General features: G+C 55.7%; 3 protein-coding genes across 3 annotated transcripts; 1 reads left to right on the top strand and 2 right to left on the bottom strand.

The window, feature by feature from the left end:
- Positions 1–1,188: 1,188 nt before the first annotated feature.
- On the bottom strand, positions 1,189–4,659 carry IWZ02DRAFT_379854 (Sodium/hydrogen exchanger family-domain-containing protein; the record flags this gene model as incomplete). Its single annotated transcript, XM_066765066.1, has 3 exons — positions 1,189–1,479; positions 1,594–2,322; positions 2,365–4,659. The coding sequence occupies 3 exons, from the start codon at positions 4,657–4,659 to the stop codon at positions 1,189–1,191; spliced, it is 3,315 nt and encodes a 1,104-aa protein (XP_066621535.1).
- A 122-nt stretch (positions 4,660–4,781) lies between these two features.
- On the bottom strand, positions 4,782–5,675 carry IWZ02DRAFT_289803 (uncharacterized protein). The gene has a single exon (XM_066763766.1). It carries the CDS (start codon positions 5,579–5,581, stop codon positions 4,904–4,906), a length of 678 nt encoding a protein of 225 aa, XP_066621534.1. The 5' UTR covers positions 5,582–5,675; the 3' UTR covers positions 4,782–4,903.
- A 2,352-nt stretch (positions 5,676–8,027) lies between these two features.
- Positions 8,028–8,355, top strand: IWZ02DRAFT_289798 (uncharacterized protein). Its single transcript, XM_066763765.1, has one exon. It carries the CDS (start codon positions 8,127–8,129, stop codon positions 8,322–8,324), a length of 198 nt encoding a protein of 65 aa, XP_066621533.1. The 5' UTR covers positions 8,028–8,126; the 3' UTR covers positions 8,325–8,355.
- Positions 8,356–12,040: the final 3,685 nt, after the last annotated feature.

Genomic DNA, 12,040 nt, shown 5'->3' with positions numbered 1-12,040 from the left:
CTCAAATGCGACTCAACGAACGAACGCTAGGTAGGTCCATCTCGAACAGAGAACAGCGAGAAATCGGCCATTCACACCTGTGACTTCCTGCAACCACGGACAAACACCAAACAAAATCCCTGACTGCAAGGAAAATCATCGACACAACGACAGAATTACAAACCTTCGGTCTTGCAGGCGAGCCAACTCACGCGTCCGCATCCGACGACTGCGACTCTCTCTCTCTCTCGCAACAGCCTCCTAAACCCCGCGGTGTCTCTGTCCAGTCCACCCGGATGCAAGCAGACGACAAACCCCACCACCATCGACGAAAAAAGCCAGACATGCTGAAGCTGAAAATGCCGTTTTAGGAAAGTATCTGGCTCAAGGAAGGAGCGTCGGCGTCTCAGGTCGATGGGAAGTCGAAGTTTGGTACACTCGGTTGCGGACCTGTGCTGTAGATAGTAGACTATGTCCTTTGTTGGAGAAATTGCAGTGGGCCTGGTGGACAATCTAAAGAGTAGTGAGCGCGGTCTTTGTGAGTTTGCGAGGAGACGAGATGGACGGTGTTGTTATGTGGCAGGGGGGGGAGGATTCGTGGCGTGCATGTCGTTTTGCGCTTCTTACCTGCCGTCGGAGGCAGGACGGAGATGCGCGGGTGCATTAACGAACGCATCATTCCCAGGTTGTGTTGTGGGCCAGGCCAGTCCAGTCCAGTCCGTCGGCTCGAGAAGAGCACCTCAGTACCAGCGACAAGTAAGCGAGTCAAAGTGGAAAGCGCGCGGGTAGCTTTTCTAATTCTGTGATAGCATTACCAAGAAGCGATAATAGGCTCCTTTCTCTCCTCTCTATACGCCCCCTTACTACCTACACGACAGCCATCTATCAGCCGAGACGTGACGAAAATCATATCAAACCTCTCCCCCCTTCCACCGACGTACAATCTAGTGACGGCTGAGCGCTCCGGCTGGCTCCTCTGTAAAACGAAAAAGGTATCTAGAAAAAGGCGCGACAGACTCGACTCGCGGACGAACGACAAGACGAGAAGGAAGCGCGAGGTTGCAAACAAGAACAGCAAAGTACGCGCGTCTCTATCCCCAGCGCCAAATATGCCACGCCCATGTCGTCAACCATCAGTGAGAAAGAGAGGGAGACGAGGAGTAAGACATGAGACGTGACAAGACGACAGACAGGAGACGGGCGAGTTCATCACTCACGACCCGACTTGTTTTTGAAGCCCCATTTGAAGCTTCCGCTCCTCTTGTGGCCATGGCCACTCCTCCTCTTCCCATTGCCACCCTCTTCGGCGCCGCTGGCCTCGCCGACGTCGCTCTCCACAGCTCCGTCACTGCCCTGGCCAGGCACCGTCAGTTTGGTCGACGAGCCCTGTCCTTGCTGCTGCTGCTGCTGTTGCTGCGGTGGACGCGTGGGCTCGGCGAAGCGAATGCCTGGCGTACGCGTTTTGGCTTCTTCCTGCTTTGCCTCTTCCTCCTCTTCCTCCTTTCGCTTCTCCTCGTCTTCGTCCTCCTCGCGAATCTTGCGTTCCTCGACGGCGCGCCCTCGTTCGACCTTGCGCTGCACTTCGGTGCGCGGACGTCTGATACCCTTGCCAACGTCTGCAACTTCGTCCGTGTCGCTCTCGTCTTCGCTCGAAGATGATCCGGAACCCAAACCAAGCGCTCCCTCGCGACGTCTTCGCTCGGCTGCCGTCTCGCCCTCATCCAAGTGCGTCGGCTTCGCTTTCACCTTGTCGCCCGTTTCGGTACGACCGATGACTTGGCGGCGTTTGGCGGAGCCACCACTCTCAGTGCTGGACTGCTTCGTGAGCGGAGCGGCAGTGGATGCCGCGGCAGCCGGAACTGCCGGCGTGGTGGCTGTTCTTGCTGGGCCGGCGGCACGGCGGCGGCGCTGAGCTGCACCCGTATTGTTGTCACGGGATGAGGCAAGGCTCTCGCGGAAGTTGTGGAAAGGAATCTCTTCCTCGTCAGAGTCGACAAGGGCCAGGCCATCCGGTCCGGTGCGGCGGATAGCTGGGGCAACTTGCGCTGCCTCTGGCTGGCGGCCCCGAGCAGACTCACCGTCTTTGCGCTGGACGGGTTGCGAGCCCCTGGCGGCGGCGTGGTCTTTGACATCTTCGTGAACTTCCTTCTTGACCAAATCCGACGCGTCGCTGTTATCGACAAATCTCTTGCGGGACTTGGGGTCCATGTGCTGAATCTGGGAAATGAACTGAGCCTTGCTCATACGTTGACCACCAGCAGTAACGGTGAAGCGAATGTGCTCGTCATCGCTCTCCTCCTCACGCTGTCTCTGCCTCCTCCTCTCTTCTCTTTCGCTTCTACCCTTGCCCTTTTGCTGCCCTTCCTTGTCGGCAGCCGCAGCGACGTCGCCTCGACTGGCGGCCTCGGTCTCTTCGTGGGACATTCCAAGGTAGGTGCCCATGCGGTGGAGACGGCCCTTAGCCTTGATACCTTCGCCTTCTTTACCTTCGTCCGGCCTCCTCTTGTCGCCAGGGATGTCGTACTTTTTGATAACCTCTCCATCCTCGTCTTCGACAATGATGGTGTTGCCAAACTGGTAGGCAAGGGCCGGACCGCGCTTCGTTTTCGGTTTGGCGCCAGCAGCGCCCTCTCCGTGGGGTTCAGTGTGTCTACGTTGAAGTAGTTTCCGCATTTCGCGCCAGCCACTACCCGGATGCTCGATTTCGTGCTCAATTTTGTTCTCAATCTTCTGCATCGAATCGTGGTGATCGTGTTTGTGTTCGGTCTGAGCGACACCGTCTTCTATGTCCTTTTCAGTCATCGCTCTGCGGCCGTCCTCGACATTGTGCTCGCGCTTCTCGTTAGCAGTCTCTTTGTGGGAGTCGTGCACGTCGAGCACGTTGCCCTCTTCGTCCTCGATGATAATCTGATCACCTTCCTGGTAGACTTCTTCCTGTGGAGATTGGATACGGTCTCCTTCAGGAGACTCGTCGCTGTTGAGAGCAGTGTTTTCAGAATCTTCGCGACCCTGTGCAGGAGTATCGGCCGGGCTCCGCTCGCGACGAACGGGCGCAATGGCAGACTGACTGATGGGCCCGCCAGGGCCCATTCCTTCCCATCTTCTACGACGGGAAGGACGCAAGCTGGAGGACCTCGACTGTGAGTCGTCATCCTTGCGTCGGAGAAAGTTGCGAGGGAGGCCAAGATGATTGTCGCTGCCCGTCTCGACCTTTTCATCGTACGAAGAGTCTGTCTCGTCAGGGCGCCGCAAAGACATGGAGCTCTTGGAGCGAGACTGAATGCGCGGCAACCGGTCCATCCATGAGGGTCCTTCTTCGTTCGCCTGAGTGTACGAGAGCGTCAGCGTCAACGTGTTGATGTGCTTTCCAAGCGTAAAGACGGCGATTGACGAGCCATGGACCACGATCGAACAAATGACCAAGAATGTCGTAATGGGCCAGATGAGCTCAATGATGTTCAAGTGCGGGAAGCCCTTTTCCGGCAGTACGGCTAAAGGAGTGGTCGATTCTGTTTCCAGCTCGGCGCGTGCGAGAATGGCGATGAAGATGGCTCCGACACCAATAGGACCAAAGTGACCGGCAAACAAGGCTTCGCGCCAAGTTTTGATGTCGGGTATCGCAGGCATCATGGCCATCATGATGGGAATCCGGCGGAACAGGAGGACAAGAATGGCGATGACGACGAGACGCCAGGGAGAAAGTCCAATGATCTCGGGCGCGTTGTACTGCTCCCAGGGGATGATGGTGCCAAAATAGACAAAGAATGTCAAGTTGATGAGTAAATCGATGACGTTGGATACGTGAGACTCTTCCGTTTTTTCCAAGAACCAACCGTCGTTACTGAAGCCAACACCACAGGCAAAGCCTACGAGTAAGTCGTCCATTCCGAGGAGACTGCCCGAGCCGGCGCAAAAGAGGGCCAGGACAAAATAAAACACGAGAAAGCTTTCCCTGTCAATGAGATCGCGCTCGTGCGAGTACCTAATCAACTGACGGGCAATGTAGCCGATTGCGACGCCGTAAAAGGCACCAAAAATACATTCGTAAAGAATGGTGTAGCAGAACCAGTGCATGGCAACCTCGTTGGGGTGGTTCTTGTATCGAATAATGTACAGGGCCAGGTACACAAAGGGAAAGGCCATGCCGTCGTTGCAGCCAGACTCTGCCGAGAGCAGGTCACGCAAGTGCTTGGGCACACGTTTGGCAAACTTGCCTTTGCCTACGACGGACGAAGCGAGGACGGGATCCGTGGCAGTGACGCAGGCAGCGATGCACAAGCTGTCGAGCCAATCGAGCCAGCCGCTCATGAGTCCCCAGATGAACAAGCTGGTAATGAGCCAACCAAACGTCATGACGGGAATGAGGAGACAGATGACGGAGCGCCAGTGGCGCTCCATGTAGGCCTTGGGCAATTCGACGCCGACGGCAAAGCATTGTACGACCAAGACAATGCGTGAAAACTCCAGGGTGATGAGGTCGGTGTTGCCCCAACCCAGCGGATTGATCAGATTGGCGGCATGGGGGCCGAAGATGATGCCGCACAAGGTGGCGACGGTGGCTTCACCAATATACAGTCTCTCCTTGATGACGGAGGAGCACAGCATAAAGAGGGAGGTGAAGCCGCCGAGGATGATGTAGACCAAGTGCGGCTTGGTGATGGAAAGGTGCTCCCAAGCCATGGCGTGCAGCGGGGGGAGGACGAGGATTGCTGAAACGAAGGGATCTTGTCCAATGGGAGGGCGGGAGGTAATTGACTACGTGCCAAAGAAGACGGGGGCGTGGAAATGTCTACTTGCGGGGGATGAGGCCTCGTGACTGGACCGCATGTAGTCGTTGGTCGCGCCCAGACGCCGCTCCCAAGATGCCCCGGCGGACAATTGATGTTTATAAAAGAGAGATTTTGGGGGTGGGGGATATGCTACGTCACCGATGGAGACGCGGCGGCTTAGGGACTGGCGTGCCGTGGAGCGAAGAGGCCGTGTCCGTGCAATGTTGCGAAGATTCCAGCAGATGATTTTTCTCAACGGGGACCGACCGGGCGTTTCGAACGGATCCTGCGCAGGTCAGCAGCCTCAGACCGGAGAAATGTAGGCCAAGGTCAGCGAGCAGAAGGACAAGCAACGAAGCGAGCGCGGCAAGCGGATTCGGAGGTTTGTGAGGGAGGAAGAGGGAGAGGCCAAAGTCAACGGAGAAGATGACTCTCGTCGTTCCTGGACATGGATGGGTCGGGTGCACGGGCCAGGGGTGTGACCAGAGTCCCCGCCGAAGATCCGAGCCAAGAAATGGGCGTTTCGTTGCCGGCAAAACACCATGAGAAACGTCAAATGCGCATCGAGAGTGGACGGTGCGAAGATTAATGACATGGCGGAGCGGAAAGTTAGAGCGACGTCTTCCTTTCTTACCTACCTTGGTCCGTCCCTCGGCCCAGCAGAGGCCGTGGCGTAGCCCAGGTGGTTGCAGACCCCAACCAACGCATCCAGTCGCTCCGCCTGGCCCCGCCTGGGTGGTCTTGGCTCTCCGCTCTCGTGCCACCCTCTTCCAGACCGCAACACTCAGGTCGTCGCCATCGGCTTCTGCCCTGCTGACGACCAAGAGAGACATTTCATGTCAAGGACTGTCCCTCTCCGTTTCACGTCGACTCGCGCATCCACCGCTTCAGCAGTCAAGCCCGACACTCTGCCTCAAGGCATCCACACTCTGGTCTTGACGCCCCCTCCCCCCCCCCCATCAAGACACCACATGGACATCCTTCGATTCGCCGGCAGATCGGCATGTAAGCCGCTCATCGCATGTCAAGCGGAACGATATGCGGAGAGGACCTCGCAAATGTTACAGGTATATGTATCCTCTGCCGCATCAGAGCCAAAAATCACCGCCTACAACTTGGCCTCTTTGACGTGGAAAAGCTTCCTCCCACTCCACCCCCACACGTACCTCGCTACCGCCTGTCGAAATTGTTGGAATCGCTCGATCCCTGCATTCATGGAATCCTGCAACTTTTGCTAGTCTCTTGGCGAGCCGCTTGCCCAAAAGAGCAACCAGCAAAACCACAGGTCAAGTCGTCTGCAAATTTCCTCGCCCCACTGCCTTTTGTTCAACTGGGTATGAAATATGCAACATCTTCATCTCGTCGCAACTCGGCCGCAAAATCGCCGATGCACAACGACATCTTCCTCGCCGCCGTCTTGAACTCGCTTCCCGAAATGAGCTTCTGACGACATTACTTCTTGTTCGTCGCTTGGAAGCTGTAAACAGCTGCTTTGCTTTCCAACGGCCATTAGTCCACGCTGAGAGTGGTATTTCAAGACCGACTTGAAATTCATATCAGCAACCATGAGCCATTGGACCAGCTATTTCTAGAGACAGGACAATCGCGCAGCCTTGCTACATCGTGATCGACCTATCATGTCCAGCGGGAAAGCAAGACACGGGCTGCACAGGGATCAGCGGGAGAGCAGCATGATTCGCAAAGCCACCTCGAGTTTAAATTCCACTCAAATCAGATTCCATGCCTTGCCCTCCAGCAGCACAATAACACAAGAGCACAGCAGTATAACGTCAACTGCTAGCTACCAGCCACAGCACACCCCGCATCTTCCTCCGCTTACCTGGATGCAGACGACGGGCCAACGGGAATCCCTCTTACAGCGGAGGTGGGACTGGATCCCTGACTACTCCCAAATGTCTTGGATCCTAGGTCTTAGAAACCGGCAGCCTCCCGATCACGTTGATATGGGTTTCGCTCATGTTTTGTACTGGATCATGCCGTCAGTCGCGTCATTGGGAGACTGAAAACCATGTCTCGAATTCTGGTGGTGGATTGTTTGCCCGCTGACAGTCGAACATGCTGACTTCACATGAACACCTTCGATGTTCATCAGCTTGGGGAACACAAGGACACAAACGGTCTTCGCTCCCTTCCCGTGCAGCTTGAGCGCACCCGGTCAACTTCAGCTATGGAGAGCTTGCGGAGACCGTGCTTTTCTCCTCGCTTGCACAGCGTTTCCAGGCCATTCGATCCTGACCCTTCAGCTTGTGCTTTGACAAACCCGCTTTGCGTCCGCGACACCCTTGTTGTCCGACGACCTTATCGACCATCGTGACATGGCAGTTGCTGGCTTGCGTCCAACTTGGTTGCCCGTCAAACCCCCCATGGAGGGCTCTAGCACGCCTTGGACTCGAATACGACAGACGGACCTCCTCATGATTCGGACTCTCCTGTCAGTCGTAGCGATAACGAGGTCTGGGCCTCGATATGCACGCTCTTAGTCACTGTGTGCACTGTGAGCGTGATGGAGTAAGCAGCTCGTCGGGACGGGACCCTCTGTAAGCACAACAGCAGTAGCAAAGGCTGAAGCAGTCTTTTCGGATGGACGACCTCTCTTCTCACGAGCCAATGTCTCGCGGGTAAGAGTCAATCACGCATATCGTGACTTGCCCCTCCCTCTCCCTCTAAACCTCCCTCGTCCCTGGTATAAAGCTGAAAACGCCAAATCCAGCACAACACTTCTGCGCCGTACGCACATCTACAGCAAGACCGGGGACTCTCCTCGTCCGTGCTCGCAGCTATCCCGCGATCTGGTTGTTGGCCAGGTCCAATCTTCATGCCTGACGACGGCCTTGTATACAAACATGATCACGGACCACTTTTTCCAGCATACTATGTATGGCCGAGGTTGCGAGACCATCCATGCTCGTGGGCGCAGAGTCCACAGATGCCTTGGCTGGTCCCGTGTGTAGAAAGACGTTGCTGCAGGTGTCGAACCACATGTGGATTGAGTGACTTGCTGCTTAGTGGTGTTGACAAACCATGAGCATATTCCGAACACTCCTTGTGAAGGGTGTGATCCGCTGATGCTGTGCTGGTAGTCATGATGTTTATTTGCTTGGCTCATTCTATTCTCTTCCCTAACACTCTGAACTCCCTGCGTACGAGCAAACATACTCATCTCTTCTGATTGCCATTACACGTCGTCTGATGACGCGCTTGCCAGTCTCCTATCCGCTTTTTTCCCCTTCTCTCATTTTTTAACGCAGTCACAAGAGGTCGGAATTGTCCAAGAACTGTAGCGCAAACGTAGCTTCAGGAGACGAGATGGGTAAGTAAAGTCGGCGATGATACGCCTGGTCCAGTAAACTCAAGTCCATGAAAACGGGGCCTATCTTCTATAAAGTGTCTCTTCTCCTTTTACTCCTGTTGCTTCGTGGACCAGCCACGAACGTGTCCGTCGACTTTTTGCCTGTCTCATCTCAACGCACCTCCCTACCCCTCCTCCTTCATCCAGTCTCGTCCGTCGTCGCTGTCCTACTCTTCAATCGCCACCACCAAAACCGCAGAAACTAGCTAAAGCAAATGACAAACGGATGGACGGACAGACTGACGCATGATGAGCTTCCGCTCTTACTAACTTTACTTGCTCGCCAGCTCGCCCCCTGTCTATCTCCCCCGTCCCTCCCCCTCCCAGCAGCCATCTAGCAGAACATGTACGACGCGGTAAATCCCACCTGCCTACTTACCTCCCTGCATCCCAGACAACGGACAGGCAGTCGCGCCCCCTGTTCTGCGCCACAGCTTAACAAAACAGACAGGGGCAACAGATGCCTAACCGATCGACTGGCTGGCTGGCTGTCTGAGCAACGACCAACTGCCGCGAGCCGACTGCCGAAGAGAAGTTGAAGCGAAGTGGGTCGTTTGAGTCGTTGATCATGCCATGCCATATAGCTAGCCAGCCAGCTAGTTGGATAGAGAGATTGCGTGGAAACAATGACGACGGGCGGCAGAAGAAAAGACAAACGGATGATGGTGGATCGTTCGTTCAGTCTGGGCCCGGCCCAGATCTCGACGGAGGTTGTGGTTGCGGTTGGGGATTCAACAGCATGTACATGCAGTATTCCCATTCCAATACGATACGACGGCGGCGATGGCACGGCGGGGCCGCAAGAACTTTCCATCTGTCAGCAGGCAGGCAGGCAGGTCGGCAGCAGGGAGGGAGGCAGTGTTGGTGATGGCGACGAAGTGAAGCAATCAAGTGCCACACCCCTTTAGCATCATCATCCAGAAGCAACACGCCTCGTCCGTATTCCCACCTCCTCTTCCCTCCCTCTCTCTCTCTCTCTCACTCACTCTCTCTCTATATCCCTCCCTCCCTGCACACGCACTCCTTCAATAGGCAGAAGCAAGCGAGGGGACCGCCGCGTACGACGGTGAGGTAGCTCATTCGTACGCGGTCGGCCTGGCTTGGACTGTAGCACTCACTGTACGACTGGACGGCGCCACGCGCGGGCAGGCAGACCATTACATTACACGGACGCACGCCACACAAAGAAGCAAGAAAAAGAAAGGAAAGGAAAGCAAAGGCAGACAGGGGCTGGCCCAACCATGCGGCGCACCGCATCACGCATCATGTGTAGTGTGCGCGCGCATTACATGCCTGTACGCCCGCCTGCCTGCTGGCTCGTTGCGGGGACCATGATACCGCGTGTGCTGTACAGACACACATTTTCCTTGGCTACACGTCTGTCTCTCTGTCTTTCACTTGTTGTTGTTGTTGTTGTTGTTGTTTCTGTAGTTGTCGCGACTTTTTTTTGTTTTCCTTTCTTTTTCTTTTCGCAAATGTCGAACATGCCCAAAGAAGAGGCGGCGGCCGGCGGCGGCGTTCGGCTGGGGCACTGCTTGCCTGTCTGCCCGACGACACTCAGAAGTAATAATGACTAGGTAGCTAGCGTGTCATCGTCGTCGTCGTCGTCGTCGTCGTGTTAGGCGGCCATGATGTTGTCGTATACATGCACGACTGATACCATCCGGCATGACAACCACCCACCTAGACAGCGGGCGGACCAGTGTTTGTCGAGCCACTTCTCGACTTGTTCCTCCGCTGCCGCCCGCCTCACTCAGCTACTACAGTTGCTGCTGTTGCTGCTGCATATATCCTAGCATTTCAGGGGGGGGGGTTCAACAGCTTGGGGGATGCGATGGAATGCAATGGAATGCAATGTAATGCCGAGGGCGTGGGTAATTCAGGTTGTCACATGCTTTGTGACGACAGTCTGCTGCGGTTGTTTGATTGCTTTTTCCTCTCGCGACTTCCTTCTGTCACTGTCTCCTCTCACATCACCCTTGCTAAGAGACACATCAGGGACGCGCCGGCGGCGGTCAGTACTGTCAGGACAACTGTGTACGACGGACAAAAAAGCAAGCCACACAGGCGGGCATGCAGACACTCTCCACTGCCAAAAAACCCCAGCCGATGTCATCATCACCGGCGTTGTTGTCGTAGGTTGACGTAGCCTCACTCCCGTCCTCGCGTATCTTTCCTCGCCCACATCTGCATCTGCATCTGCATCATCTCGCGTATCTGCATGTCCCTCTCAGCCGGGCGGGCGAGCGTGCACATCGCAAAATGTTCGGCCGCTACCAACATACGCCCACACCTCAGCACACCAGGCCGGCGCTCATCGTCGCACCTATACAGATAGATGTCTCGTGTGCCCGCCAAGGTAGGTACCCGACAACCCGCCGACTCCTTCATCTGCTGATCATCGCGTGGGGCGTATATGCGATGCGGGCAGGCTGGCCGGCCGGCCGGCCAAACAGCAGGCGAGCCCCCTTGTTGTACCGCCGTGGCGCATGGCAGCAGCATCGTCGCATGATGATGTTGGTGGTGCGAGGAGGAGCAGGCCAGCCAGCCAGCCAGCCAGCCAGCCAGCCAGCCAGCCAGCCAGCCAGCCAGCCCTTTTTGTGCGACTAGGGGTCCTGCGCGGCCGCGTTACCCGGTTTTGCCTCTTTGTGATCACCAGGGGTGACGAGGGTAGTTGGACAGACGGACAGGGGCAGTGCGCGCGTGCGTGTCGTGTCGTGTTCTGTTCTGTCATACAGAGGAGATAATGACATTGACCTGCGGGGCAGAGCTGTGTTTTCTGCTGCTGCTGCTGCTGCTAATGATGATGATGATGCTGATGCTTCGCACGCTTTATGAGAAAGCGGAAGAAGGAGAGAATGGATTGAGGAAGAGAGAGAGGGCGGCTATGGTGTGGTGTGGTGTCACAAACAAGATGTGATCTAGATCTGTGTCATGCAGCAGCACCTCACCTCAGTTAGGTAGCAATAGTCTTTACCCGGTTTGGCCGGTTGGCTGGCTACCTAGCTAGCATCCCATCGCATCGCGTCGCCTATCTCTTAGGCATCCCTCAACCCTACCACCATCAAACCATTTGCAAAGCACGACGGTCGAGGTAGTAGGTGCGAGCGCGCGGAGGTGATCTAGACCACGGGCATGCACCCGACCACCCCGCCCCGTGCACCAACCAACTCACCAACCAACAACAACACCCACAGCCCGAGCAAAAGAAAACGACAACATCGAACCGGGGCATTTCATTCTGGTCTGGACACGACAAAAACACACCCACAAGTAGATCGGGCACACAACTAAGCACACCGCAGTGACGTTAGGTTGGCCACCGCCAGCATGACATCACAGCGTGCGGACCCGACACCGCCGCCGCACGCCCGCCCACCAAAGCTCCCTCACCTGCACCTACCTGCCTCTCTTTCTCTACCTTGATGGCACATGGGGATCTGCGTGTAGACCGCCGCAAGGGCAGTCAAATCACCCAAAATCCCGAAATCCCGAAATACCGAAGAACTGAGATAGGTAAGGAGAGGAGGGAAAGAAAACGAAAGAAAAGGAAGGAAAAGAAAGGAAGAAAAAAAAAAAAAATTGTTGTTGATCACCGTGACTGACTGACTGACTGACTCGATGTGCAGGATGCGTCGGGGCTGATAGGGTGGTTCTCGGAGTTACCTGACTGTGTGGATGAATGTGTGCCAAGGTGGTGGTGGTGGTGGTGGCGGCGGTAGTGGTGGTGGTAGGTTGGCACCAGATGGGGATCGAGATGGAATGGAAGAAAGATGTTTGTGTTGTATGTGTTGCGTCGTAGTAGTAGAAGACCTATACTCGATCACCGGCTGGCTAGCTAGCCACGAGACGACGAGCTCGTCTCCACCCTAAAGCGTCCGATACATGCATGCATCGAACACCCTCGCTTATCAAACTGAAG

Source organism: Phyllosticta citriasiana (genome assembly GCF_038021145.1).
Source record: "Phyllosticta citriasiana strain CBS 120426 chromosome Unknown IWZ02scaffold_8, whole genome shotgun sequence".
Classification (NCBI taxonomy): Eukaryota; Fungi; Ascomycota; class Dothideomycetes; order Botryosphaeriales; family Phyllostictaceae; genus Phyllosticta; species Phyllosticta citriasiana.
Note: the sequence above shows the minus strand (reverse complement) of the source record. Positions and strands in the feature narration are given on the sequence as shown.

What these genes read in the sequence shown, in the direction of transcription:
- IWZ02DRAFT_289798 (XM_066763765.1), top strand. Translation starts at nt 8,127, where the DNA reads ATGAAAACGGGGCCTATCTTCTATAAAGTGTCTCTTCTCCTTTTACTC.
- IWZ02DRAFT_289803 (XM_066763766.1), bottom strand. Translation starts at nt 5,581, where the DNA reads ATGTCTCTCTTGGTCGTCAGCAGGGCAGAAGCCGATGGCGACGACCTG.